Source organism: Acinonyx jubatus, chromosome A3 (genome assembly GCF_027475565.1).
Source record: "Acinonyx jubatus isolate Ajub_Pintada_27869175 chromosome A3, VMU_Ajub_asm_v1.0, whole genome shotgun sequence".
NCBI classification, from domain to species: Eukaryota; Metazoa; Chordata; class Mammalia; order Carnivora; family Felidae; genus Acinonyx; species Acinonyx jubatus.
The window spans coordinates 38,034,856-38,061,769 of NC_069388.1; the positions used below are offsets into that span (position 1 = coordinate 38,034,856).

Below are 26,914 nucleotides of genomic sequence, written 5' to 3' on the forward strand. Positions count from 1 at the left end.
AGGGGCACCTGTCCTCCCAGGGCTGCATGTGGGTCCCAGTCACTCTCCAGCAACCAGCCTTTGCAACAAACAGCAGTGATATAAGATGTATGAGGTATTCCTGTTCTTCTCTTCCCTTTTTTCCTTTCTGGAAGACTACTAAACATTCCATAATTATTTATTAATATGCAAGAGATGCTTACCAGGCTGGAGATGATGGTGGCATGGAATAAAGCCAATGATGCCCTTCTAGGTATCCCACACCAGAAAAAGATTCACTTGGCTTCCTGTAGCCCGAGGATACTCTGGGACTGATGGTCATACCCTTGACCTTGTGTCTGGACCACACAAAGCCATAGCCTAGGCCTACCATAGGCTGGGCAACCTCCTTGGAATGTCAAAGTGAGTAGAATTCAAACCTCCCCATTCCTAGTACACAAGGAAGGGGCCATTTGTCTCAGAGATGGGCACACCCTGGTGCAATTTGGCAGAGCATCCCAGCAATTCTCTCAGATGTCGAGTTAGGGCAAAACTGGAAACGCATCTGCCCAGTACATCTTGCGCTGATTACTCGGAGCACATGTTTCTGATTCATTTGCACACAACTCATCCAGGGGGTGTTGCAAGGGCTATGTGATGGCCAAAGGAACCCAATGAGTCTTTTATTATATTTTTTTAAACAAGTTTCTCTACGTTGATTGTCTCTCAGAGCCAAGAAACTGCATTCTTCCAGCCCCATGACTTCAAAACTAGGCTCTGTACATCCAAGAGCAAGTTCTAACCTTGGCTCTGGGATTATCTGCTCTGACCCTCAGGGTCAGTTGAGGAGTGCACACAGAGTCTGGATGTGGGATGGGCGAAAGTCACAACTGCGGCCCTTGAGGACCTTGTGCTCACACCTCTACACAACCTGTGGCGGCCAGTCCCCACCAGCCTCTGTGGCCTTCTTGCCCCCCTATTTGCATGAGGGGACAGTACTTCTATTACCTTTTGAGAGTCAGTGTCACAAAGTTGTTGAGAGCATGGGCTTTAGGGCTAGATAGTTTGCATCTGCCACTCTCGCTGTGTGACCTTCAGCAAGTTGTTAACTTCTCTGCAAAAAGCTAACCTGTTGCTGTCTAGCAACCAAAATTTAATAGCTTGAAGCGATGATCCTGGATTGCCCATAGTCCTGTGGGTTAGGAATTTGAACAGGGCTCAGCCAAAAGAGCTTGTCTCTGGTCCACATGGTATTGACTGTGGTAACCCAACTGGGCTGGAGCATCCAAGATGGCCTCACTCACATGACTGGGGCCCTGGAGCTGGCCATTGGCTGAAGCACCTCAGCTCTCTGCTAAGTGGCCTCTCTCTTCACTATGTGTAAGGCTTCCTTACCTAATGGTAGGAACATTCCAAGAGAATGAAAATGGAAGCTGCAAGACCTCATGAGGCTTGTCACAGCGTCACTCCTACCATATTCTACTGAACAAAGTGAGTCACAAGACTGGGCCAGAATAAAAGGGAGAGGAAATAACCTCCACTTCTTAATACAAAGATGGGATGAATTGCTGAGGCCATCTTTTCAGACAGTCAACCATAGGGGCCAATCAGTAGTACCAACTTTATTCGGTTATTATGAGGATTAAATAAATTAATATATGTAGAATACGTAAAACAGTGCCTGGTTACAGATTAAGTACTCAAGAAGTGTTTGGTTTTATTATAATTATCCTTGTGTCACCTTAGAAACACATATAGTACATGTTTACTTCTTGAATTAAAGACTTCCCAGCAATGTAGTCATCAGAAAATCAGGAACCCTAGTGATGAACTGTCTCCTCACAACCTGAAGCCCATGTACATCAGTTCTGTCTGGTCATGTGGTTCATTTGGGCCATTCCTGGTTGTTTTCCATTCGGTATCACCATGTGGTCTCAGCTTTCCTCCATGAGGGACACAGCCATCATTTCCCTCTACTCTCTTAGACTTTCTTCTGAGGGTACCTAGTTTGGAGACTATCAACTCCTCATTGACTCTGCCCTGTTCTGAATTCTTCAGGTCACCATAGAGGTGGTGGATGGTCCTGACTCTGAAGCAGATAAAGATCAGCATCCAGAGAATAAGCCCAGCTGGTCAGTCCCGTCCCCTGACTGGAGGGCCTGGTGGCAGAGGTCCTTGTCCCTGACGAGGGCCAACAGCGGGGACCAAGACTATAAGTACGACAGTACCTCAGACGACAGCAACTTCCTCAACCCCCCCAGGGGGTGGGACCGTCCAGCCCCAGGCCACCGGACTTTTGAAACCAAAGACCAGCCAGAATATGGTGAGTTTACCACCCAGTGATCTAAAATTGATGGGGAGAATAAATGAAGATGATGAGGCCTAATGGACACGGAGCCAAGCAAAACCCAGTTTACAGTATGTGGTTTTTGGTCTTCATAAAGACTTTGTTCCACAGAAGCCCCAAGGAGGCACCAGCAGCCACATTTTTCTGGAAAGCCTATAATTTTTAAATCATACCAATTATCCTAGGAGAGAATTTTTTTTTTTTTTAGTTACGGATCTTTGACATTCTGCTTTTTTTCCCAAAAAAGTTTTATTTCTAAAAGTGAAGATAGCACCAAATTAACTTCCTTGCATATTTTACTGAAAATTTCATACTAAAAATCAATTTAGTAAAAAGAGATGTGTCCAGTTGCCTTTGTTGACCAGGCAACCATGTTATGTTTGACATTGGCAGTGGAGCAGCCCTTGGGAATCCACATGAACATGTGCTTCACAGGTTGTCAAAGTAAGGCTCCCCCACGAATACATGTGAAGACCCCAAGTTGGAATTTCTAGTTTCCCATGTTTTTAGAGTAGGAGAAGTGAGGTAACAACTTACAAATTCAGTGATTTAAATAATAAAAATCATGGTTCACTTGAGTCGGAGTGGGAGACAGTGGGGGAAATTCAGCTCCACTCAGACATTCAGGGATCCAGGCTTCTTCCATGTTGGAGCTCGGCAAACCATCAGGACCTGAGTTATGCTCCTTGGCTGGCAGCCAAGGGGACAGGGGGAGCCTAGAAAAGGCACCCATGATCTTAACCCCTCAGCCTGGAGATGATACACATCACATCTGCTTAGCACACCACCACACCACATTCTGTTGGTGGCACGTAGTCATATGGCCCACATAATTCAAGGAAAGCTGGGAAACACATCTCATGTGTGCAAAAAGAGGAAATGAAACAGACCTGGCAAGGCTTTGTGGGGAATCAGGCAGTCTGCCTCATGTTATGAGAATATCTGATATCTTACAAATTCACCCATCGTGACAGTGTTCTTGTGGCTTCACCATCCACAGCCTTAGGAACAAATGCTATGCAATGGGGATGATTTGTCTCACACCATTGCCTTCTCACCCTTACCTCCATTTCTCAGTAGGAAGACCAGTTGTATATTGGAGAGTCATTTCTGCTGCTAATAGATGATAGCAGGCAACTTCCAAAGCAGGAAGACCTTTTCTGAAGATCATGCATTGTGTCTGCCACCATGCTAGGCTCTGGGAATCCAAAAGTTAGAAAGACATGGGTCTTTCCTAATGAGGATCTCACCATCTGTGGATAAGGGAGAAAAGTTAAGTGAGAGAGGAAAACAGTGCCATGGTAGAGATACACATCAAATACTAGGGTAGCAGAAAGAGAACTCCCATATTCTTGCCAGCCAGGAGGCTTCTCAAACCTTCCCCCTTTTCTGGAAGAAGTCCAATTTATCTGTTTCTAAGAGAAAGGACTGGGAATAATCATCAACGTTTATATAGCACTCCCCATGCACCAGTTCCACTTCATGGCATCTCACATATATTAGCTTATTTAATCAGCAATTTGAGGCAGATACCCCATTTTACAGATGGAAAAACTGAAGGCTAGAGAAGTTAAACAATTTGACTTGAAGTGTCAAGACCTAGGATTCATCTCAGGCGGTCCGAGTCCAGCATCTGTTCTCTTAACCACTGTGTTATTCTGCCTCTCTAGGGAATAAAACATAGCACATCATTTAGGACAATAGAAATGGATGCTTATATTAGAAGATATAAATGGGGGGAAAAGTCCCATGGTGTTGAGCAAGAGAAACACAGAGGATCCCTGGGTGCCAGTCTGACATGTCACCACTGGTTTTTGGCTTAAGCTGTTTGCTCAGCACATACAGAACATTGTTTCAAAGAATGGAGCTCAGACCCTCCACATCAGAATCCCTTGGTTGCATGTTTAAAAATGCCCATCCTTGGGGCACCTGGGTGGCTCAGTCGGTTTGGTGCCTGACTTTGTCTCAGGTCATGATCTCGCCTTTCAGAGTTCAAGCCCCATGTTGGGCTCTGTGCTGACAGCTAGGAGCCTGGGACCTGTTTCAGATTCATGTCTTCCCCTCTCTCTCTGCCCCTCCCTTGCTCACACTGTCTCTCTCAAAAATATTACATTAAAAAAAATGAAAATAAAATGCCAATCCTGGTCCCAGCCCCGTCTCTCTCTATACCAACATTCCTCAAAGTGTAAACCCCAAATCGGCTGCATCAACATCACCTGAGACTGTGATGGGAATGCAGATCTTCAGGCCCCAACCCCAGGCCTATTGAGTAAGACACTCTGGGGTGGGGTCCCCAAAATCTGTGTTTGAACGGGCCTTCCGGAGGTTCTGGTGCACTGAGCACCACTATCCCAGAGCAATGGTTCTCAGCCTTGGTTGCTCATTATACTCACCCGAGCAATTTTTTAAAGTCCCGATGCTGAGACTTATCTTCTGACCAGTTATATTGGGATCTCTCGGGTTGAGGCCTAAGCATTAGTTTTTCAAAGCTCCATGAGTGACTCTGGTGTGCAGCCTAGTTTGAGAGATGCTGCTGTCCTTCTGCTGAAGTAGAGTGTCCAGGAGTGAGACCTGGAGTTGGTCTTTCTTTGCTTTTTTGTTTCTTTCTTTTCTCAGCCAAGGTCAGCAGGTGATTCTCATGCTCATCGAAGTTGAAGACCACCACTAGAAACAACTTTTGCATCTAAAGCTCTTACAGAATACACTCTACCAAATTCATGAACATTAAGAACATCGTCCATTTCAATCTTGAAGATAGAATTTGCTTCTACTAGGACAGTTCCTGTGGTTGCCTCTGTCACCTTCACCCCAGCTCTCTAGGCCTAGAATACCTGTGCAGTATCCCACATCTGGATCTCACAGCATCCCTGGGCCATGGGAAACCCCCATCTTTCATGGGTTTGGACTATCTCTTGGTAACTTCCTCATCCTTAGAGCAGATATCAGGATTGCTACTTTATAAAGAAAATCTCGTCCCTTAAAATATCCCTAACGGAGTGCTTCTTGGATTTCAGTGTGCACACAAATAGCCTGGAGGTCTTTTATTTTAATGTTTGTTTCTTTGTCTGTTTGTTTATTTATTTATTTATTTTTGAGAGAGAGAGAGAGAGAGAGAGAGAACGAACACAAGCAGGGGAGGGGCAGAGAGAGAGGGAGATAACAGAATCCAAAGCAGGCTCCAGGCCCTGAGCTGTCAACGCAGAGCCCGATATGGGGCTTGAACCCACTAACCATGAGATCATGACCTCAGCTGAAGTCGGACACTTAACTGACTGAGCCATTCAGGCATCCCTAACCTGGGGTCTTTTAAAATGCAGCGTCTGATGCCATAGATGAAGCTGACAGTGCTCAGACCACACTTTGACTAGCAAGACTCTGAGCATGTTGTAAATGCTCAGTAGCATGCAGAATGAATGAATGATTACTTACTTCCCTGACGGGCTCACAAGGAATGTGTGATTTCCAGAATTCCACACAGCATTGGATGAGCTGAATGCTCTTTATTTCAATCAATAAGAAACTACTAAACAATGTCTAAGTATTTATCCCTATGATGTGTGTGGTGAAGGACAGAGGGAATGAACACATGGCCCAGGATGGCGAGGTTCCTGCGGTGGCAAAGCAGCAAGACTCACTGTGCCTAAGTATGTGTGAAAATCACCACAGGAACTGGCCTTTGTGTTGGAAGTTGATCTCAGATTTTTGAAGGGAGGATCTTTCGTAATAATTTAAATGCTTGTGGCCAAAGAGTTCTTCAGAAAAATGTTGGTGTAAAAAAAATAGAATGTAATGGCATCTTTAGAATAAATTCTAAAATACACAATGGGAGTTAGTTACACCTAAGTTGCGATTGTGGAAACATATGATGTGACCACGGGTTGGCTCAATTTTGAACTCAATTTGAGATGCTGCATTTTAAATACCTTCTGTGTAGACACTTAAGGTATCATCAAGGACCAAGAAAGAATCCGAGTAAATATTTTTCTGTCAAATAGTAGAATACCATTGCCAAAATTGTTCTGAATCAACCATATAATGAAATCAGATAGGCATCGCTTACTGTAAACCTGGGTTGGGACTCAGTTCTTTGCAATTCTCTGACTGGTCATGGTCCTATTTTAATAGATTTCACAGTGATTTTTGTTGAGGCTTTTTCTTTGTAATGTTGAATTATGGCCACATAAGTGGGTGTCTTAAAAAAGAGAGGCCAACATGGGCCAGAATTAAAGCTGCAGGAGTACCAGGATATAGAACAGCATGCTGCCACAGAGACCTCACATCTAATCCCAGATCTGCCAGGCTTGAGTTGTGTGTCCTTAGGCAAGACCCTTAACCTCTCTGAGCCTCAGTTTCTTTATCCATAAAAGGAGGAAGTTTCTACCTACCTTACAGGATTATTATAGAAGTTTAATCAGTGTATTTAGACAGAGAAGCTGGTTAAAGCAGGCCCTCAATAATTGGTAGCCACTCTCATCTAGGATTAGTGGTGGAGGCTTGCCAGTGACCAAGTCAAGACCCAAATCACTCCAGTTGCCCAGACACTATAAATGTCCCACAGAACTCTAGTGACCTGAAACTGCTTAATCACTACTTTAAAATTTCAAATGACATGATTGAGACCCAGCTCTCAGCCCAGTACCCTGTGGATTGTTTTCTTCCTTCATTGAACTCTTTGATGTCACAGGGACTGTCTTTTACTGTCATTGTTGTCATCTTAGTGGTTACTGTTGTTCATATTCATTTTCTGCTCTGAGCGATGCTCCCTGGCAGGTGAGCACATGACAACAGGCTTGTTTTGCTATAGCAGAAAGGAATACTGCCCTCAAAGCTTTCTGTCCTTTGCATGCATTAAACAAATAGAGATTACCCAAGAGGAGGGTCTTTGCTGGGACATTTATCTGGGACAGTATACTATGGAGCCTGCAGGGTGGTGAGTGGACATACACGCTCTGCCCTGGGAGGTGGCTTCATTTCATTGCTAACCTAATAGAAATGATTAGCCACATGGGTATGGAGCTTTTCTGTTTCTGATTTGGGGGACCATGTTTTGAAAAATTGGAAAAATCAGTGGCTTTGTGAGCATTTAAAATAAAAACATGAAGAGGCGCTTTTGTGGCTCAGTTGGTTGTCTGACTTCAGATCAGGTCATGATCTGAACTCAGCTCCTGAGTTCGAGACCCACGTCAGGCTCTTTGCTGTCAGCACAGAGCCTGTGTCAGATCCTCTGTCCCCCTTTCTCTCTGGCCCTCTCCTGCTCATTTTCTCTCTCTCTCTCTCTTTATGCTTTAAAAAAAACAAAAAAAATAATAACATGAAGAGAGCCACTTATTGGGATAATAAACCCTTCATTGTTCCAGACTCTGCTAGCCATCTAGAGAGCATATTTTAGGGAGAATTTTATGGTGTATTTGTAACAGGTAACTTTTACTGCTTAAGAAACCACCCCCTAAATTTAGTGTCTTAAAAGAACAAATGGGTTCTTTCTTAAGAATCTACAGTTTTGGGGTGTCTGGGTGGCTCAGTCGGTTAAGCGTCCAACTCTTGGTTTGGGTTCAGGTCATGAGTTCAAAGCCCCATATCCAGCTCAGCGCTGACAGCATGGACCTACTTGGGATTCTCTATCTCCCTCTCTCTCTGCCCCTCCTCTGCTCATGCTCTCTCTCTGCCTCTCTGTGTCTCTCAAAAATAAACATTTTAAAAAAAGAAAAAAGAAAAGAGTCTGAACTTTGCCTGAACTGTTATTCAGCTCTGGGCTGGCTTGGCTGGGGCTGGATAGTCTAGGATGGCTTTACTCAATGATGGGGCCCCAGCTGAATAGCTGGGCATGCTGGGGTGGTTGGGGCCTCTCTCTAACTGGTCCCTCCCCCCCAGGTTGCCAGCCCAGGCTCTTCACATAGTGATGGAAGAGTTCTCTGTGTCAAGAGAGCAAACCCTAATCCACGAACACTTTTCCTGCCTCTGTTTGCATCATGTTTGCTATTTTCCCATTGGCCAAAGCAAGTCACATGGCCCAGGCTGGGGTGGGCAAGAGAGAGTAACCAAAGGGCAGATATGGGGAAAGGAATGATGGAAGTCATTTTTCACATATCCAACACAGTATTAACATTCAATAATTTCGATCCAAGAAACCAAAACCAGAAATTACCTTGTGCAAAGATTCCAATATAAGCCTCATGGCGGGCTTAATGTTAGAATCTTAAAGGTCAAACATATTTTCCAAAATGTCTCTCCATTTTACTGCAACAGGAAGGAAAGGCTGTAGGAGATCTAGATGGTTGAGGTCCCATTGCTTCGGCTGAGCAAAACAGCTACACCACTTGGCATCACTGGATTATGTACCTAGCATATCCATGACATAAACTCTACTTATCTGATTTAGTAAGCTTTCTCTGACTTGCCCACCGTCCCCTTTATGAGTCTAATGACATTACGATCTTTACTTGTGACTTTTGTTGTTGTTGTTCCCTTCAACAAATCTGGTCTTGGTGGTACGTGTCGGATGTGGTTCAGTGTGTTAGTGTGTGCCTATAACCCACTGCACCTGGATGTTCCCACTGACCAGAGTGTGATCTCATGATTGCTCTGGTGTTCTCGGGGGGAGATTACCAAGAGATACCAGACCACAGAGGTCTTGGAGGGAGCAGCAACCACCCTTACTGAGATGGTTTCGCCCTCTGGAAGCAACTTTTCTCTCTAATTCTACTGTTGATGCCTAGTAAGAGATAAGAGAGATGGAGAGGCTGACACTGGGGAAATGGGCCCAACTCCTTCACACGAGGCAGTAGTTTCAAACACCTGTTCGGCCGTGTTGCTGGAAAACCATTTCTTAGAAGATAATCAAAATACAAAAAGATTCCTTTTGGGGTAGAGAGAAGAAATGGATGGGGGCCCTTGGGGCAGGCAAGGTGTGGGCAAACTCTCTGCTCTGGGTTAGGGAAGAGGACACAACCATGAACGACACCCCCTTCCCCAACTCCGTTTAATGGGCTGAGGAGACTCGGCAGCCCTGTGTTTGCCTGAGGAGTGTTCAGAGTGGATGCCATGCAAACAGCAGCCTGGGAGGCTGGCACAGGGCCCATCCTGCAGGTAGAAACATGTGTGGACTACATTCCTGATAGGCCTACATCATAACAATCACCGCGACCTGTTATGAACAGAGAGGGCCCCTTCCCTGCAAAGCACATGCCTGTAGCTCCAAGTTTGGCATTGGAGGCAGCCCCAAGGCTGTAGAAAGATCTGGATAAACCAGGAGAAAGTATTACAGAGTGAAGATGCTTCAGAGGGGATCATGCTGTGCAGACCAAGGGCTTAGCACTAGGGCCCAAGCTTTCCTCTCTGTTACCCTTATGACGTTGGGTAAGTTCCCCAGTCCCTCCAGGACTTGGTTTCTTTACTTTTAAAAGAGGAACTTCAGGGGCGCTTGGGTGGCACAGTCGGTTGAGCGTCCGACTTCAGCCAGGTCACGATCTCGTGGTCCGGGAGTTCGAGCCCCGCGTCAGGCTCTGGGCTGATGGCTCAGAGCCTGGAGCCTGTTTCCGATTCTGTGTCTCCCTCTCTCTCTGCCCCTCCCCCATTCATGCTCTGTCTCTCTCTGTCCCAAAAATAAATAAACGTTGAAAAAAAAAAATTAAAAAAAAAAAAAAAAAAGAGGAACTTCATCTTGATAACATACCAACCTTCCTCACACCACTCACGTTCTCAGCAACCCCACCCCCCAGTTTGGTCTACTCCTTTTTTCCTTATCATTTATTGACTTCTAATACACTGTATAACTTACTCATTTTTATTGATTATTGCCTGACTCTTCTTACTAAAATATTAGTTCCACCAGGAAAAAAAAATCTTTGAAAGTTTTATTTAATGATATTTCCCACATAACTAGAATTATGCCTGGCATATAATAGGGGCTCAATAAATATTCATTGGATAGATATTGAGTGATGACCTCAAAGGATCATTTCTAGCTCTACCTTTATGTAGCAGTTATCTACTGCTGTATAACAAACCATCCCAAAACAACAATGGTTTTAGGGGTGCCTGGGTGGCTCAGTCAGTTGATCATCCAACTCGTGATTTCGACTCAGGTCATGATCCCAGGGTAATGAGATCAAGCCCCATATCAGACTCTGAGCTGAGCATGGAGCCTGCTTAAGATTTTCCCTCTCTTTCTCTCTCTCTCTCCCTCTGCCCCTCTCCCCCACTTGCACTCTCACTCTCTCTAAAATAAAAACTTTAAACAAAACACAAACAAAAACCCAGCAGTTTATTATTTATCATGATTCTGTGGCTCAGGAATTCATGCAGGGCCCCACTAGGCAGTTGGTGTGCTCCTAAGCATCCACTGTGGTCGTCTGTCCACTGGGAAGGGCTGGAAGGTTCAACAAGGCTTCACTCATATGTGTGTGCCTTGCAGCCCCTCATGTGCCTCCTCCATCTCCATGCGGTGTCCCACAATTCACAAGTTTAGCCTCAGTTTCTTTCACAGTGACTGGATTGCCTAGAGCAAAAGTCAGAAGCTGCCAGGCCCTCTTAAGGCCAAAGTCAGCTCAGATTTTAAAGAAGGGGAAATAAACACTCTCTCTCAATCTCTCTCTCTCTCTCTCTCTCTCTCTCTCTCTCTCCCTCTCATATGTAATAGGAGGGAAAGGACTGATGGTGGCCATCTTTGAAAACTACCTACCATAGTATCCATGATCCCATACTCTACAAATGCAGGCATTCTCAATAAGCACTGACCGGGCACCTTCTAGGAGTCAGGCCCTGGCTGTGTGCTGACCACCACAGTGCTCAAAACCTCAGACAGAGTCCTGCTCTCATGAAGCTAATCCCTAGAATGAACCCTGGAGCCATAAGCCTTTTGCCTCCAGCTGGCATCTAGTCCTCTCCAGCAGTGAGAACGATGGAAGAAGACAACTGGCAGGCTGCTTGACAAGAGGGATTTGGGGACTCCTTGGGCGAGGCTGGTGACCGTATCCCTGGCTCCCTTCCAGATTCCACAGATGGTGAGGGCGACTGGAGTCTCTGGTCTGTCTGCAGTGTCACCTGTGGGAATGGCAACCAGAAACGGACTAGGTCTTGTGGCTACGCATGTACCGCAACAGAATCTAGGACATGTGATCGTCCAAACTGCCCAGGTTGGTATACACAGGGGAGTGGCTCCAAGTTCGGGGGGAAGTTTTTAACTTATTTTTAAGCCTTAGAGAAAGTGACTTTCTAAAATACAACCATTTCCCTAGTAAGAATTCTGACCAGGCTGAAACAACAAGAGCTAACACAAGCATAATGAGCTGAATGGATGAAAAAATGGGTTTTCTGAGCCTTATGCACAATCGCTATAGCCATGACCTAGAATGCAATGCCACAGTGTACTTGTTTAATTTAAAGGGGGGATTCTGTTTAACTTGAGACTTTGATGTGGGATTTGTTGTGCCTTGAAGAGACGCAGACAGACATTTGTGGTCTGATAAGGAAGCCAGGATGAGTGGATTGACAGCCACATACAGGAGAACCATGCAGGTAGCCCTGTCGGTGATGTGTGAGAGTTGCTGAAGCCTCCAAGGGAGGAGACGGAGGAAACCTGGCAGTTAATTATCCCTTTAAACTGCATTGTCAGTGTTTTAAAAACTAAACTAATTGCAATTGGAGAGAGGCCATTGGGGGTAAAAGAATAATTGTGACTGTCTGTGGCAGTTGGGTGTCAAAATGTGGCCTGTTTTTATATGGCCTACACATTTTTAAAGGGTCAAGAAGAAGGAAGGGGAGAAGGAGGAGAAGAAAGAGGAGGAGGAAATGGAGGGAGAGGAGTGTGAGTAGGGGTGGGGGAAGAAATATGCAACCAAGACTACATGTGACTCACAAAGCCTAAAACATTTACTCTCTGCCCCTTTACAAAAAAAATTTACCAGCTCCTGATCTGCAGTTTTACATTTACTTTTGCGTTCCCGTTGCCAGGTAGAATGCCAGCTTCAAATAATATCTCAGGTTCTTCCAAGAAACTGTACATTCCAAATGGCTTCATCTGAAAGATGACTATCAGAGGCAGAAAACTAGATCCCTGCACCCCCAGACTTCCTTTTCCTACTCCTAGAAACTTGGTTGTCAGACCATAAGGCTGAGATCTGAAACAGAAAAGAAGTGAAAGAGCAAAGGGGTTTCTGAGGGGAGAGAGGAAGGATCAGACTGGACATGTGTCTGTTAGCAAAGGGGCATGTGTAGAAAATGGGGCTGACGTTTAACAAGTGGCAGCTTGGGCTCCATGTCAGCCATGCAGGTGGATTTCAGAAAATGGAGCAACCATCAAGATGCTCTTCCCGATCTTTCCTATGCTCGCTGTAATGAAGCTGAGTTGGAAGTCTGGTGTGATGGGATTTAGGTGGGTACAAAATATACCAATAAATAATAATAACATGAGAAGGGGGAAGAGGAGAAATACATGAAGAAAAGGACGAAGGGAGAGAAGGACAGTATGAAGAAGATGATGATGATGGAGATGAGATAAAACAAGAAAACAAAGGCGAAGATGAAGATAAAGCGAAAATGGTGAAGAAGGAAAACAAAATGTAATGAAGATCATGAAGAATAGGATTGTTTGAGGACTTAAGTATCAAGCCAATTTCTCAGGTCTTTTGGGGCATTATTTCATTTAATCCTTGCAATAGCCTCATGAAATAAGTATTTACTATTGTACCCACTTGACAGCTGTGGAAACAGGCATGGGATTAACTTGTATGAGTCACACAAGCAGCAAGTGATCAATCTTGAATGTGAATCCAGGCAGTCTGGTTCCAGAGTCCATGTTCTTAACCATTAAACTATTCCACAGCCACCAGGAGGAAGGATATGGGGCTCAGCCAGTCATGGATACAGATGGCATTTACTGTCAGGGCTTGGGGGCTTGCCTGTTATTTCTCTTCCCAGTCTGGCATCCGGATCCAAGTCTACTACCTGGTGACCACCATTGTGAATGTTTCTCTGCCACCATTTTGAATGTTTCCTTCTCATTTTCTCTCACCACCAAGAGCAGCATGCCCAGCAGCACTGTTCATACATTTTCTTCTCATCTGATCTTGCCCTCCTTCCATCCTTTCTGCCTCTCTGTTCCTCGGCCTTCCAGGTTTTCAGGGCTTCATGAAGGATTTTTTTTTTTACAGGATCTTTTTCTTTATTTGGTTTGTTGATTCTCAGCCTTACTGGAAGGAGTCGTGGGGCAGGCAATCTCCCCAGCCTGGCAGTGATTACCCTGTAAAAGTTTGTCCCCTAAGTCAACCCTACAAATAAGTTCAAGGGGCCTCACATAAACTCAGAGAGAGCCCCTTAAAGGAAATCAAGTCACACCTAGCAGGCAGCCAAGGCTCTCCACCACTCCAGCCTCCTTGGATGCCTCAGCTAGCACAAGACTCCTGTCCGTAAGGGAAGCCTGGATGGGAATGGTAGTTTGGGGATGAAAGAGGAACCAAGAAGTATGAGGCAAGCTGAGTTCAGTCCCTCAGAGCAAGTATTGACAAGGTCGGCGTATTCTCTTTGAAGCATCGTTGTCAATGCTGAAAGTCCTAGAATTTGAGGTATCTGGTCTTTAGTTGTGGACTGCGACATCCTCAAAATGAGCTACTCTCAACCAACCAGGGAAAACTGGTTTTCTCAACCAGGGAAAACTCAACCAACAGTTACCGCTTAACTAACTGTGCTTTCTTTACACATAATTTGTTGAATGCATTCAGCTCTATGAGGTGGGGCACTTCTTTCTCTCCATTTTACAGATGCAAAAGCTGAGGCATACAAAGGTAAAGAGGCTTCCCCAACATCACCAGACTAGTTATAATTTTAACCCAGTCAGTCCTTAAAACTGGTATTGGCCACTAGACAAAATATTAACCATTGCCTCTAGTTCAGTTTGTCACCCTGACACCAGCAGACAGACAGCCTTGCAGACATGTGTCCCCCACTGCCCCAAACCCCATTCCTGGGCCTAGTGAATGAGTTCCTTAAGACTCATTCAGGGGCACCTGGGTGGCTCAGTCATTAAGCATATGAATTTGGCTTAGGTCATGGTCTCATGGTTCGTGAGTTCAAGTCCTACATCAGGTGAGCTCGAGCCCCGCTTTAGGTAAACACAAATCCTGCTTGGGGTAAGCCCCGCTTCTCTCTCTCTCTCTATCTCTCTCTCCCCCTCTCCCTCTATCTCCCTCTGCCTCTCCTGGAATTCTCTCTCTGCCCCTGGCTCAATTGCTCCATCTCTCTCTCTCTCTCTCAAAAAAAAAAAAAAAGATTCTATCTCTCCCTCTGCCCCTCTCCCCCACTTACACTGCACTCTCTCTAAAAAAATAAAAATATGGTAAAAAAAAAAAAGCTAATTCAGGCACATTTGGATCTGATTTCATGCTGCAAATGGTATCTGGGGTTTTAATATATTTTATGCTCTACTACCTGCTTTTTACTGTTTCCTCCACTGGCAAGTTCCTACCCAGGAGTGGTCATGAATACAAAAAAGCTTTGTTCAGGTGTATTTGTTTCTGTATTTGCTGGGGGGGGGGGGGGGGGGGGTTGGAGGGTAACTTTTTCCATAAAACTAGGGGAAAATGAGCTCCTGTCTGTGTCTAGGAATCGAAGACACCTTCAGGACAGCTGCCACCGAAGTGAGTCTGCTTGCAGGAAGCGAGGAGTTTAACGCCACCAAGCTGTTTGAAGTTGGTAAGGAGAGTTTTCTCCCCCGCCCCTTTTGGTTTTTTATTCAAATATTGATTTAATGTTTTGGTGATTCCTTTTGCTTTTGCGGTGCCGTCCCATCCCGGGATCCATTTAAGTGTTTTGTTTTCCTCTTATGGGGTCCAATTCTCCCAGCACATTTCTTGCTACCCGAATACAGTCCGAGCAGGAGAGAGCAGTCCCGGGCCTCCCAGACCAGCCTGAGCAGAGCAGCCGGCTGGGTCTGCCTTGCTTGCTACACAGCTTCCATGGCAAGAAGTGGGACAGGACTGCTCTCCCTGAGCACAGAGTCAGCCTCAGTAGGGCCTCAGGCTGCATGGGGTCTCTTCTCACAGGCCTCACTGAGTGTCCCCAAGAAGTCAGGAAATGCTGATCTCAGTTCTGCAGCAAAAGGAGGGACGGAGAGAAAAAGGGAACTTTCTCGGCATTATACCTGCCTCTCTCTACCCCATCAATTTTTTTGTAACCTTTCGGCATACCCTGCTCCTCATCTGCCAGAAAGTGCTAGACCAAACACAATAAGCATGAACCAGACAAAATTAAAAGTGACTACTCAGGGGGCGCCTGGGTGGCTCAGTCGGTTAAGCAGCTGACTTCGGCTCAGGTCATGATCTTGCGGTCCATGAGTTTGAGCCCCGCGTCAGGCTCTGTGCTGACCGCTCAGAGCCTGGAGCCTGTTTCCGATTCTGTGTCTCCCTCTCTCTCTGACCCTCCCCCATTCATGCTCTGTCTCAAAAATAAACGTTAAAAAAATAAAAAAAAAAAGTGACTACTCAGGTGTGAGATGAAAGCTTCCTTTTTAAAAATAGCCTCACATGCTTTGGGGTACAATTCTTTATTGCAGAAAGATGAGACTCCTTCTGTCACACTTCTTCGTGTCACCCCGAAAGTCTTTCTTAGCCTCTTCACTTTTGCCCTGTCTCCTCAGCCAAACTGGAGGCAGTGTGGAAATTCTGTGTCACCCGGGGGTTCCACCTCAGTCTTTCACACACACACAAGCTACCTTTCGCAGGAGCCTTCTGCAAACACTATGTGTTTGACTCCCCCGACACCAAAATTAAAGACTAAATGTGGGACATTTACATAAAATAGTAGAGCAACAAAGATTGTCTTTGCGGGGCAGAGAGCTTCTCGGGTCTCTCCATATTGCACACCCTACGGACAGGCAGCTGCTTGCTTTGTTGGGAGGATGGGTCCTGTTGTGCAAAGTCACACCTGAGATACAACTGAGGACTCACAGACACAAGTAGGACTGGATATCAGTCAGGTTCTGGGCACGAACAAACATGGCACACTGAACAGATAATTGAAGAGCATTTGATGAGGGTCTGTTTGCAAAGGTGTGAGCAGGGTAGAATGGAAACCAAGAAGGGGATGTACGGGGCTGTACAGAGCAGTGGGGAGCCCTTACTGCCCCTTGGCCTGAAGGGAGCAGGGGGAGGAGTGGCTACCACAATCCACAGCCGTGTGGAGAGGGTTACCAACAGCACTCTTGTTGCTAAAGAAGGATGTAGCCAACCTGCAGTAGCAAGGGAGGAGACAGGGGAACAAATACCTTGACCTCGCTCTCCTCTCTTCCCCTGGTCTCTGGCCAGGTCCTCCCCTTGGCTCAACCCAAAAAGAAGTCAGGGCTCAAGGAGTGTGTTGATGCAATCCACTGAGGATTCCAGAGCAAGAAAAACCTTCCAGAGCAAGAAAAAACATGGAATGAGGATATAAAACCCCAAACAGAAGATGCCTAGCAGAGATGGGACAAAGCTTGATTTGCACAAGGTCATTTATTAACCTTGTACTGCCTCAGTTATCTGATATGTAAAATGGTCTGAGGTAATAGTGCCATATAGAGTTATTGCAGAATTAAATGAGTTAGTATTTGCAAAGCATTTAGAGCATGCCCATCACACTGAACATCTACATAAGTTTGATAAAAATAAGTCAATGCATGTTCTATAGGCACATGAATTATGATGACCTTCCACACTAGAAGGATAATAACAAAGCCATTTTCTAGCACCTCACTGAACTTTGTTTCTGAAGACCGTGCTCTCTGAAAGAGACCCTCACTGGTTCTGCAGACACACATTTCCCAGGAGGAGGCCTGCATGCTCTCACACTGTTCAGTCAGGGGCTCCACAGGGGTGGAGTCTCAGAGCTCAGGTCCGAATGGAGCCTTCGCACATGCCCTCAGGCAGCACCCCGGTCCCGTGCGTGCTGGGTACTCCTTGTGTTCTAGTTTAATCCTCAGCACACTTTATGAGACAGGCATTATTTTCATCCCCAATGTAGAGATGAGAAAGCTGAATCACAGTGAGGGAGAATATTGTGCTCAAGGTCATGAGCTACCAAACGGTTGAGCGGGAAGATCCCAGGCGGTCCAACACAAGACCCCACACTCTTTATCTTAGGCCAGGCCTTTCTGAGCTCCTGAGAGATGCCCTATATCTCTCCTCTTCATTCCACTGAAGAGAAGCCTGAACCCTCCTCCAAACTGCCCCTCCCAACCCTACCCCCGTCCTAGTCTCTTGATTCCCTCCTAGGACACCACCAGTCTCCCAGACACCTGGGGTCAGAGCTGAGGAGTCACTCCTAAAGTCTTTTCTCCTTTACCCTCAAGCCCACCAAGGCCCAGCAGCCCTAACTCTCTGACCACTCTTGATCCCTTCCATCCCCTCCCTTCCCACCTGGACTCTTATGACAGATATCAGCTCTGAATGTATCTTCCTATTGTACAGCTCAGCTAATAGCTCGCTATCACTCAGAAGCCTTCAGCAGTTCCCTAGGGCCATCTAAACAAGCCTAAACTCATTCCCTATAACCTCTGCTCTGGTGACGCTGAATGTTTCCCCACCCCCAGACAACCCCAGCAGATTTTTTCTGCTCAACCTTGGTTTGTGCAACATTCGCCACTGCCTGTTCATGACGCCTGTTCCCTTGGGGCAGTGCAGGACCAGCATAAACATATCTTTAGGTTTTTCAAATAAAACCAGGAATCCACATTAATAACTAGAATCACCTAAGTCTTAAGTTAATTCAATAATTTATTAATTCATTGGCAATTAATTCAATATTTTTTAATATTGTAAGGTCCAAATAGAACACCACCAGGGGTGGGTTCTTCAGGTCAATGGCCTCTGGCCTAAATGTTAGGTGCCCTAAAAGCAGGGGCCAGCCCCTTCCTCTTTGAGGCATCTTATATGGATTTGCTTGCAGTGGTCGTCGCTGTTCGGTACCCATGGTTAAGAGATCAGGCCATGGCTCTAGTTTAAACCAGTGAGTGAGGGGCAGAAATAAAACTTGTTCCTATAAATTCCCCTGGAGGTACTTTCTGCCTTACCTTGTCACCACTTATTTAAAGAGCAGATTCAAATTAGCCCTCTGAATTATTGTTAATTTTGTCATAGGTGATAAGGGGGTTGTGGTTATCCCCATATCCTCCTTTTTCCCCCCAGATGCCTACTAAAACTCAAGGATAATATATATTTTCAAAAAAACAAAAAAGATGAAGCAAATGTAGTGGTTAAATCTGGGTGATGGCATATAGGTAGTCACTGCTTAAATGTATTCTACTTTTCTATGTGTCTGAAAATTTTTCATAGTATACAGTGGAGAGGGGGTTGCCTTGTGAATAAAGTTCCCAAGTTCAAGGGAGGTGAGCAAGCCAACCAAAGGCTGGTGGTTCCAGGGGGCTGCAGGGGTTGCCCCTGGGAGGGCAGGAGTTGACCTCAGCCTTAACCTGCTTCCCCTTTTGCATGTAGTGAGAGGGTTTCTCCCCGGTCTTTTTCAGACACGGACAGCTGCGAGCGATGGATGAGCTGCAAAAGTGAGTTCTTAAAGAAGTACATGCACAAGGTGATCAATGACCTGCCCAGCTGCCCCTGCTCCTACCCCACAGAGGTGGCCTACAGCACGGCGGACATCTTTGACCGCATTAAGCGCAAGGACTTCCGCTGGAAGGACGCCAGTGGGCCCAAAGAGAAGCTAGAGATCTACAAGCCCACGGCCCGGTACTGCATTCGCTCCATGCTGTCCTTGGAGAGCACCACGCTGGCCGCCCAGCACTGTTGCTATGGCGACAACATGCAGCTCATCACCAGGGGCAAAGGGGCTGGGACGCCCAACCTTATCAGCACTGAGTTCTCAGCTGAGCTCCACTACAAGGTGGACATCTTGCCCTGGATCATCTGCAAGGGTGACTGGAGCAGATACAACGAGGCCCGGCCTCCCAACAATGGACAGAAGTGCACAGAGAGCCCCTCGGATGAAGATTACATTAAGCAGTTCCAAGAGGCCAGGGAGTATTAAGGAGATGCCACCTCGGGTATTTGTGACACAAATGCACTACACTGATCTACCGCTTGGGCAGCGCCCCTCTTATCCGCATACATGTATATTTGTATATACCACATGGGTATTTTTCATAAATTACACTAGGGGTGTGCACCAGCCCCAGGTGACTGCCATCTGAAGCCACCTTGCCATCTGAAATGCCCACAGAGCTCCTTGAAATTCCTCCAAGGGGTGATGTCAGCAGGAGGATGAGGACAAAGAAGCCAGAAGAACCTGGAAGCCATAGTGGGTGAGATTCAACTCACACCCCGATCCAATGTTTTCTAGAGAAGCAAAGAGGAAAAGACTGAGTTGTAAACGTTATGAGCAGTTTTTATATATAACTTATTTAATATGAATGTGACTTAAGCATAAACTTTTTCGCTGGAGTTGTGAAACTGTTTAATCCCTTCTGTGAGAGTTCAGACAGGGGCTTCCGGAGGTGGGAGAGAAAGGGAATTTTGTAATGATTTAAAAAAAGAAAAACTAAATAACTCAACATAAGTGTATCAAAATAAGAAACGGCCACCTAAAAACAAATATTCTTTAGTCCTGAGGGACCTTGCTGGAGTCTCAGCTTCCAAAATGCCCTTGCCTAAGATTGAATAGGGGGTGGGGGGCACATGGGTATTTGAGGGACAAATCTGATGACTGGTTTTAAATAGGCTTTAAAAGGCCAATATTAGCATAATGCTATAATTCTACTGAAAGGCTTCAGAGTAGGAGACGTTCTGCTCATGTCTTAGTAGGTTCAGAAGGCTGCAGGAAGGGCAGATGTAAAAATAGTAGCACTTTTCCAAAGAAAAACAAGCAAAATAAATGGTAAAAGAATATAAACCTCATTTCATCTATTTTATTTTAATACCATCGTAACATTTTTTTTCTCCACCAATATATTCCCAGTAAATACATATAAAAAGAGTAGGGGGACTCATGTTTAGAAAAAAAAACTAATTTTTTTATGTTTTAAGAAAGGGGAAAAAACTACGTTATTTTTGTAAAGTATTTATTGAGTCACTGAGTCTTGTGCTTCAAGCAATTACCTGGTTCTGTAGTGTGGAACTTAGGACAAATAAAGAATTTGTTCTTATGAAATCTTTACTTGCAAAACTCCAGGAAAAGAGAATATATAATAAAATCATAATAAAATGTGTTACCTGCAATAAATGTGCTACCTGCCAATATTTATGATACAAATACCATAAATAATCCTGGTAAGCCCTGGACTCCAAGGCAGGGGGAGAGGAAGGTCTAAACCAGGTGGGAATAAAAGGCTCATTGATTGATGTGATGGTGGGTGGTATAACTCAGCATCTTTGGCACCAAGAACGTCAGCCCAGTCCCCAGGAAGCTGAAGTCATTGACCCACAGGTAAGTTTTTGCCTCCTCAGAGCTAAGAAGGAGCTAAGAAAACCAAGCCAGAGGAAAGGTTTAAGACAGTCCAGGTGAGCAGGGCTGCTTCCAGACAAAATTCAGAAATTACAGTAGCAAGTAGAACTAATCATGCAGATTATTCCTTTTACAGATGAGAAAACCAAAACTCTGGGGGGAGGGGGGGGAAATATATCACACTGGACCCAACTTTCTTTTCCTAGCCTATTGACATCTGAAGGAATTTTAGGTAACTGAACTGGTAGGGAGAGAATCAATACACCTATATATCAGGGAAGCAGATTTGGTTTCTATAATAGGGAAACTATTTTTGCAAAGAGAGTTGGTTGCATTGGATTGCATTACTTTTGAGGTGGTGAGTTCCCTGTTGAGACAGGTATTCAAGCAGAGACTGGAAATGAAGCACATGAGAAACTCAACCAAATGAGGAGAGAAAAAAACGTATAATAGCCCTCTGATAAATGTTTTATTAAGGATAAATGCAAAGTACTATGGGAAAACAGAGGCAGGAATCAGGTAAGTACCTTCGAGTCCAATGGAGGTGTGGTATTTCATAAAGCAAAGAGGGAGGGAGAAATGGAGGCATTTGGAGTCAGAAAAAAAGAACAAAAACAAGGAATTAGGAATGAGCTTGGTGTTTCCCAAAGGCTAGTATGTTTAGAATGATAAGCAGAGGAACAAGAGTGGTAAGTTATGGAGCCATATCTAAGGTGTCTTTATTAAGGATTTAGCCTGGAAGACAAAAAGGAACAGAGCTCTTTCCTACTACAGTGAGAATGACTGATATGAGCAATGTTTGCAATGGGCTCTTTGCCTTTTCATATCAGACTTTGCTGACCTAGTGAAATGAGAGTTGGAAGGTGAGGTGAAATGGGAGCAGAGAGGTCCCCGGGCTTTTTGCCTACTGAATACATCCCTACTCTCCAGTACAAGTTAGTGTCACACCTCTGGAAATTTGTGGAACTATGGTCTGCCTCTAATCAGGATAATCTAGTTGTCAGTCCCAAAGCCAATGAGTGATGCTCAGAAAGCCAGACCCCTCTGCTCAGCTATCTAATAAGACAAGGCAACCTTGTCTGATTCAGCACAGGGCTTCAAGCCAGCCCCTTGGTAGCCCCAAGTAATTCTCTCCTTCGAAGTGGAGCATGTGCTCAAGGGCCAACTTTGCCTGCAGCAGAGAAGGCTGCACCTTCAACAACAGCACCTGTAAATATGACCCTCAACAAGTGCTCTACAAATGACTTTCATCAAATTTCTTGCTCCTTTGCTGGAAAAAGAGTCCTTTTTCTAATCACTGGGCCTCCTGGGTGCCATGTGAGCAAGCCAATAGTGGCAAACAGAGATGCCCAAGGCCCTCTAGTGGCTGCACATGGGAAAGTTGAGAAAGAGAACAGGGACAACGGAACTTTCTCTTTGGCCCCATTACAGTTGTCCACCATGATTACAGGCTCTGGGGTGTTTCTGCCTGTGTAGCTCAGCGGCCAAGAGGATAGAGTTCTCCAGCCTAACATCAGGGATCAAAGAATAGGTACTATACTAGCCACCCTTTCCTGAGCACACACTTTGTGCCTCTGTGCAGCTCACATTAACATGGGAGGCAAGCATAGTGCATCACATCCATTTTACAGATGAGGAAAAAGAAGCCCAACCAGGTTAGCAAAGTTGCCCAAAGTCATAAATGCTCCATAAATGGCAGAGCCAGCTGAAGCCAGTTCTTTCTAATCACCAACCCAACATTTGTAACCTTAACCCTTGTTCTACTCTCTTCCTAAGTCTTCACAGCACTCACAGGATCAGTTTGGTGTTTGTTTGTTTTTCTCTAACTCACTCTGCCTTTACTTGAATTGTTCAAATCTGCCAAATGTCCCTGCATCAGCCCTTATGATATCTCACATTGGAGACAGAGTATCTGGCTTTATTTCTACATATTCTGCTCGGTTCTGTCATTCTGTAAGAGGATGCTTGCTCCTATAGCAGAGCCCTTGCTCCAGTTGGGTCAGTAACAGAACTCAACATTTCTAGCAAACTTACTGCAAGCAAACCCCATGCTGTTGCCTGTTGGGTAGGCCTCAGAGGCAGGTGTTGTGTCTCTTACTTTTCTACACTCTCAGCTCCTAGCACTGCCCCTGGCAGATGTCAGACAATGTGCAGAGGGCTTAAAAATTTGAAGGTTGAGTCAAACTTCCTGGATTCTAGTCCTGGCTTCCACAATTGCCTGTTGGGTACCACTGGATAGATTAATCAGCCTCTATGCATTTCAGTTCCTCATACAGTTGTTATGAGAATGAAATAAGAGCCATGAAGTTCTTGGAGCCTGTCAGATGCAATGAAGTTTGGACATTGGGATTTAGTCACTTGAAAAATGTATATTGAACATCTCCCAGTTGCCCAGCATTGTTCCAGATGCCAGAGATAAAACAGTATACAAATACAGATACTCCTGTTGGAGGGCAGACTGCTGAAAAATAAAGACATAATCTGAGATAATGATAAGTGATATAAAGAAGAATAAATTATTTGATTACACATGTATGTTGCATTATTTATAGTAATACTATACTAGTAGCTATTATAGATAATCTTCAAAATCACTGTGGCTTAACACAGTAAAAATCTAGGGGATGTGTCTGGTCAAGTGGCTCTCTTTTAGGTGATGAGTCAAGGGTCCAGGCTCCTTCCATATTGTGGGTTGGCCATCCTCAAAATGTAACTCTCTAGGATGTCCTGGGGGTCATCTCTATCCCAGCCTGCTTGAAGAGTAAAGAGCAGGCAGGCCATGCATAAAGGTTTGCATAGGTCAAGGAGAGAAGTACTGTACATCATTTCCACTTCATCACAGCTCTGTTCCATGCCACACTCTTTCACAAGGCAGATTGGGAAACGGAATTTAGTTGGGGGTGAAAGAAGCAGAGAAAGACTATGTGAGCATTAGCCAGTCTGCCACAGAGGTAGATCACCAACTACCTGATTACACAAAGCAGGAATATAAGCAAGCAAAAAAAGGACTCTGGGTGGGCTGAAAGTAGGTAACCAAAGAAGAGAGGTCCTTCCCAGCCCCTCACCACCTTCCACATTGTTTTATAGTGTTAAACTGGACCTCAGTTTACTATCTATAAATTGGATAAGATCACCTGTCTTACCTACTCATTGGCAGATGCTTTTGATGTCCAGCACTTGCCCCTTGGCACTTACCACACTGACTACACATCTGTGTATACCAGCCCCATTCTCAACTGGAAGCTGCTGCAAGCCTTTGCCTGAACACGTTCTCTAGGCAGTGGGACCCACTTGGCTTGCATAGGAACAGACCAAAGTGCCAGGGACTTAACAGTGCCCCCCAGGAGCACTTAACAGTTGACTGACAGGAACTTGATGGGGGAACACCCCAGCTTCCTCACCCCTCAAGTGGGGCAATTCTGAAGCATATTCTGTACCATTCCCAGAATTCTCAGTGGGACTGAGCTCCAGTCACCCACAGTGCTAACTTGCTTGCTAACACACCATTTATCGGCTTCCTTCCCTTCCCTGTATTTCTTCCCGACTCCGCTACTGTTGCTCTCTGGAATCATCTCCCAAATGTGCTAATCTGCTCAGATCATTCTCTCTGGCTTTGCTTCTGGGTGAGTCCCAAACCAAGACTTTATGCTTTAGTACTTACTGAGTGCTATTCAAAAATAAGCTTATTATTATCACCCTCATGTGGAAATGAGGCTTTGCTGTTGTTGATAGCTCTACCAAAAAAAACAAAAAACAAAAAACTGGTGCTCTAATAGATCTTTTTTGTTTCTACAAAACAACATGATAAACCCTCAGTTTTTACAATTAGAGCCAACAGACAGAAAGTGACTCTGCCAGATACCTCCAAAAATTGCTGAACGCCTTTTCTTAGTTTTTGAATTAATCTCCTTGCTGACTACAAACCAATCATGCTCCATAGACCACACTTTGAGTAGCACTGTTATAATCAACTGGGCGACAGTGATCAATATCCCCAAGAGCAATGATTCTGGCCTGATATACAAAATCATGAAAAGGCTTCACAGGAAGTTATGTGTGGGGAGGAAAGAGGATGGGGTTCTCCCTTTGTCATCTACTTACAATTTCCAATGGAAAAATGTGTGGGTTGTCACCACTATGCCTGCACTATTTCAGACTAATTAAAGACTTGCCTCAGTAATTACTGGGTGGGTATACACAGAAACATACATCCATGTGTACATATCCTGAATACAGTAGTATAAATTAAGACAGAAAGCTTACAGCCCATTGCTTTTCTAAGACTTAGTATTGGTTTACCATACAGGATTAGAAGAAGAGGGGCATTTTCTGGGATCAGAAGATAAGACTTTTTAGAAACAAATTTATGGGACTAGCACTCTTTGCTGAACCAGAAGAACAAAGTTTAGATACAGTTGGGGATTTTTTTTTTTTGGTTTTTTGTTTTTTGGTTTTTGTTTTTTGTTTTACTATCTCCATCTCCTTGTAGAGGTTTGGAAAGCCAACATACAACAGCCAGTGCCTTGCCTGTAATGGCAAAAATAACATCATCCTCAACCATTTTAGTGGCAGGGGAATTGGCGGGGGGCTGGACGGAGACACAGCTGCAATAGCAAAGCTGGGTAAGAATTTTATAACTTTGCTAATTTTCTATCTGTTCTGGGAGTAATAAATGTACCCTTATAGATATTCATGATTGCCCTTAAAATGAAAAAAAAAAGCCTTTTAAATGGCACAGAAAAGCCTTTCATTCTTGAGGCATGTAATTCATGGATGATTTTCAAAATGTCATGTTTGAATTGGGAAAGTAACATTTCTTGAATTAATCAGCCAGTTGCTTCAAGAACATGACTCAAAGGATATAAAAATTTCAAGCCTGACTTTTAAAGAAAAAATGAATTTTTTCTATGCAGCTAAGTTTATTTTTCACAAATGCCATGGCCACATATTAGGTTTATCTGCCATGGAAGGGAATGGTCTAAATGAAGTACCCCTTTAATTCCTTAGTGAAGGTGAGCAGTAGCAGATCTTAACAAGAACTGCTTCAAAGTTTTATACCAGTAGACAAGTGGTTTTGCTTTGTCTAGCTCTGCCCTCCTTTACTCTCCTCTACACCTAGATTGGGTTTGGTTTGTTTTACCTTTGGAGAGCTTAGCAAATGGAGAAGGAGAAAGAAGAGGAAAAGGCAAAGAGAAAAGCCAGGGTTTCCCAGGACAAAATCTTCTTTGGAGCTTCTAAAGTAACTCAGTGCCTCTGTTGTCCATATAACTCCAATGAGATCTTTACACAGGTAAGACTGGGGACACCCACACCACTGATGCACCTGTTCCCAGGGCGCCTTCAAATTCCCCTTCAGGGACCAGCCAAGACCAGGAAGAGGTGTCCAGAGACCTCATGCTTCAGAGCCATGTGATCAGGATTCTTCCAGTCAAAAGAAAACTGAGGTCCTCTGTGCTGATTGCTATGGAGGGCAGACCTTTCTATCAAGAATGTTTTAGGGCCCTCACCTGGGGACTTCTACTGAGTGGAGGCCAAGGCCACCTTCTCCAGGTCTCAGGCAAAAGCCTTTCATGGAGCCACTCTTGAGCACTCCCTCCCACTATTACAAGATATTATAAAGAGAAAAAAAAAAAGGAGGAAAGCAGGGATCCCATTCTAGGAAGATAAAGCCTGGCTCACACTACTCACCATCAGCAAATATAAAAAACTGAAGTTTGAGATAAAAGCAAACTCACTTTGTTTCCTCTTCTTCAATATTTCTACTTCATACCCTCCCAGTTGCCTTCCCCCCTGCTCATCTCTCATTCCCTTTGCCACCCAACTGGAGATCTTGTAGCCAACTTCCATTCTTTGAGCCAATCTTTTTTGAAAAATACTCTTCATTTTATTGATGTATAACATACAATCAGAAAAAACGTACACGTCATAAATGGGTGGCTCAATGGATTTTCACAAAGTGAACACACTCATGGCCAAAGTCAAGAAATAGAATATAAGGTTCATGAGGGAGCTTCCAGGGATGAAATGTCCCGTGTCTTGATTATGGTGGTAGCTACACAACTGTATGCATTTGCCAAAACTCATTGGACTATGGTGCACTTATTAAAAAAATTGAATTTCGTCATATGTAAATGTTACCTCAATGGAAAACAAATAAAGAAGACATAATGTTTGAAGACATTACCATCACTC

The 26,914-nt window shown here is 44.7% G+C and overlaps 1 protein-coding gene across 3 annotated transcripts in view; it reads left to right on the forward strand.

Moving 5' to 3' along the window:
• ISM1 (isthmin 1) overlaps window positions 1–23,251 on the forward strand; it is a 74,737-nt gene extending 51,486 nt beyond the window's left edge. For all 3 annotated transcript variants that reach the window (XM_027069561.2, XM_027069560.2, XM_053200257.1), the window contains exons 3-6: window positions 2,017–2,281; window positions 11,296–11,439; window positions 14,903–14,992; window positions 18,792–23,251. In XM_027069561.2, the coding sequence (XP_026925362.1) occupies window positions 2,017–2,281; window positions 11,296–11,439; window positions 14,903–14,992; window positions 18,792–19,309 (1,017 nt within the window). In that variant the 3' untranslated portion in view covers window positions 19,310–23,251. The remainder of the gene's footprint in view (window positions 1–2,016; window positions 2,282–11,295; window positions 11,440–14,902; window positions 14,993–18,791) is intronic.
• Window positions 23,252–26,914: the final 3,663 nt, after the last annotated feature.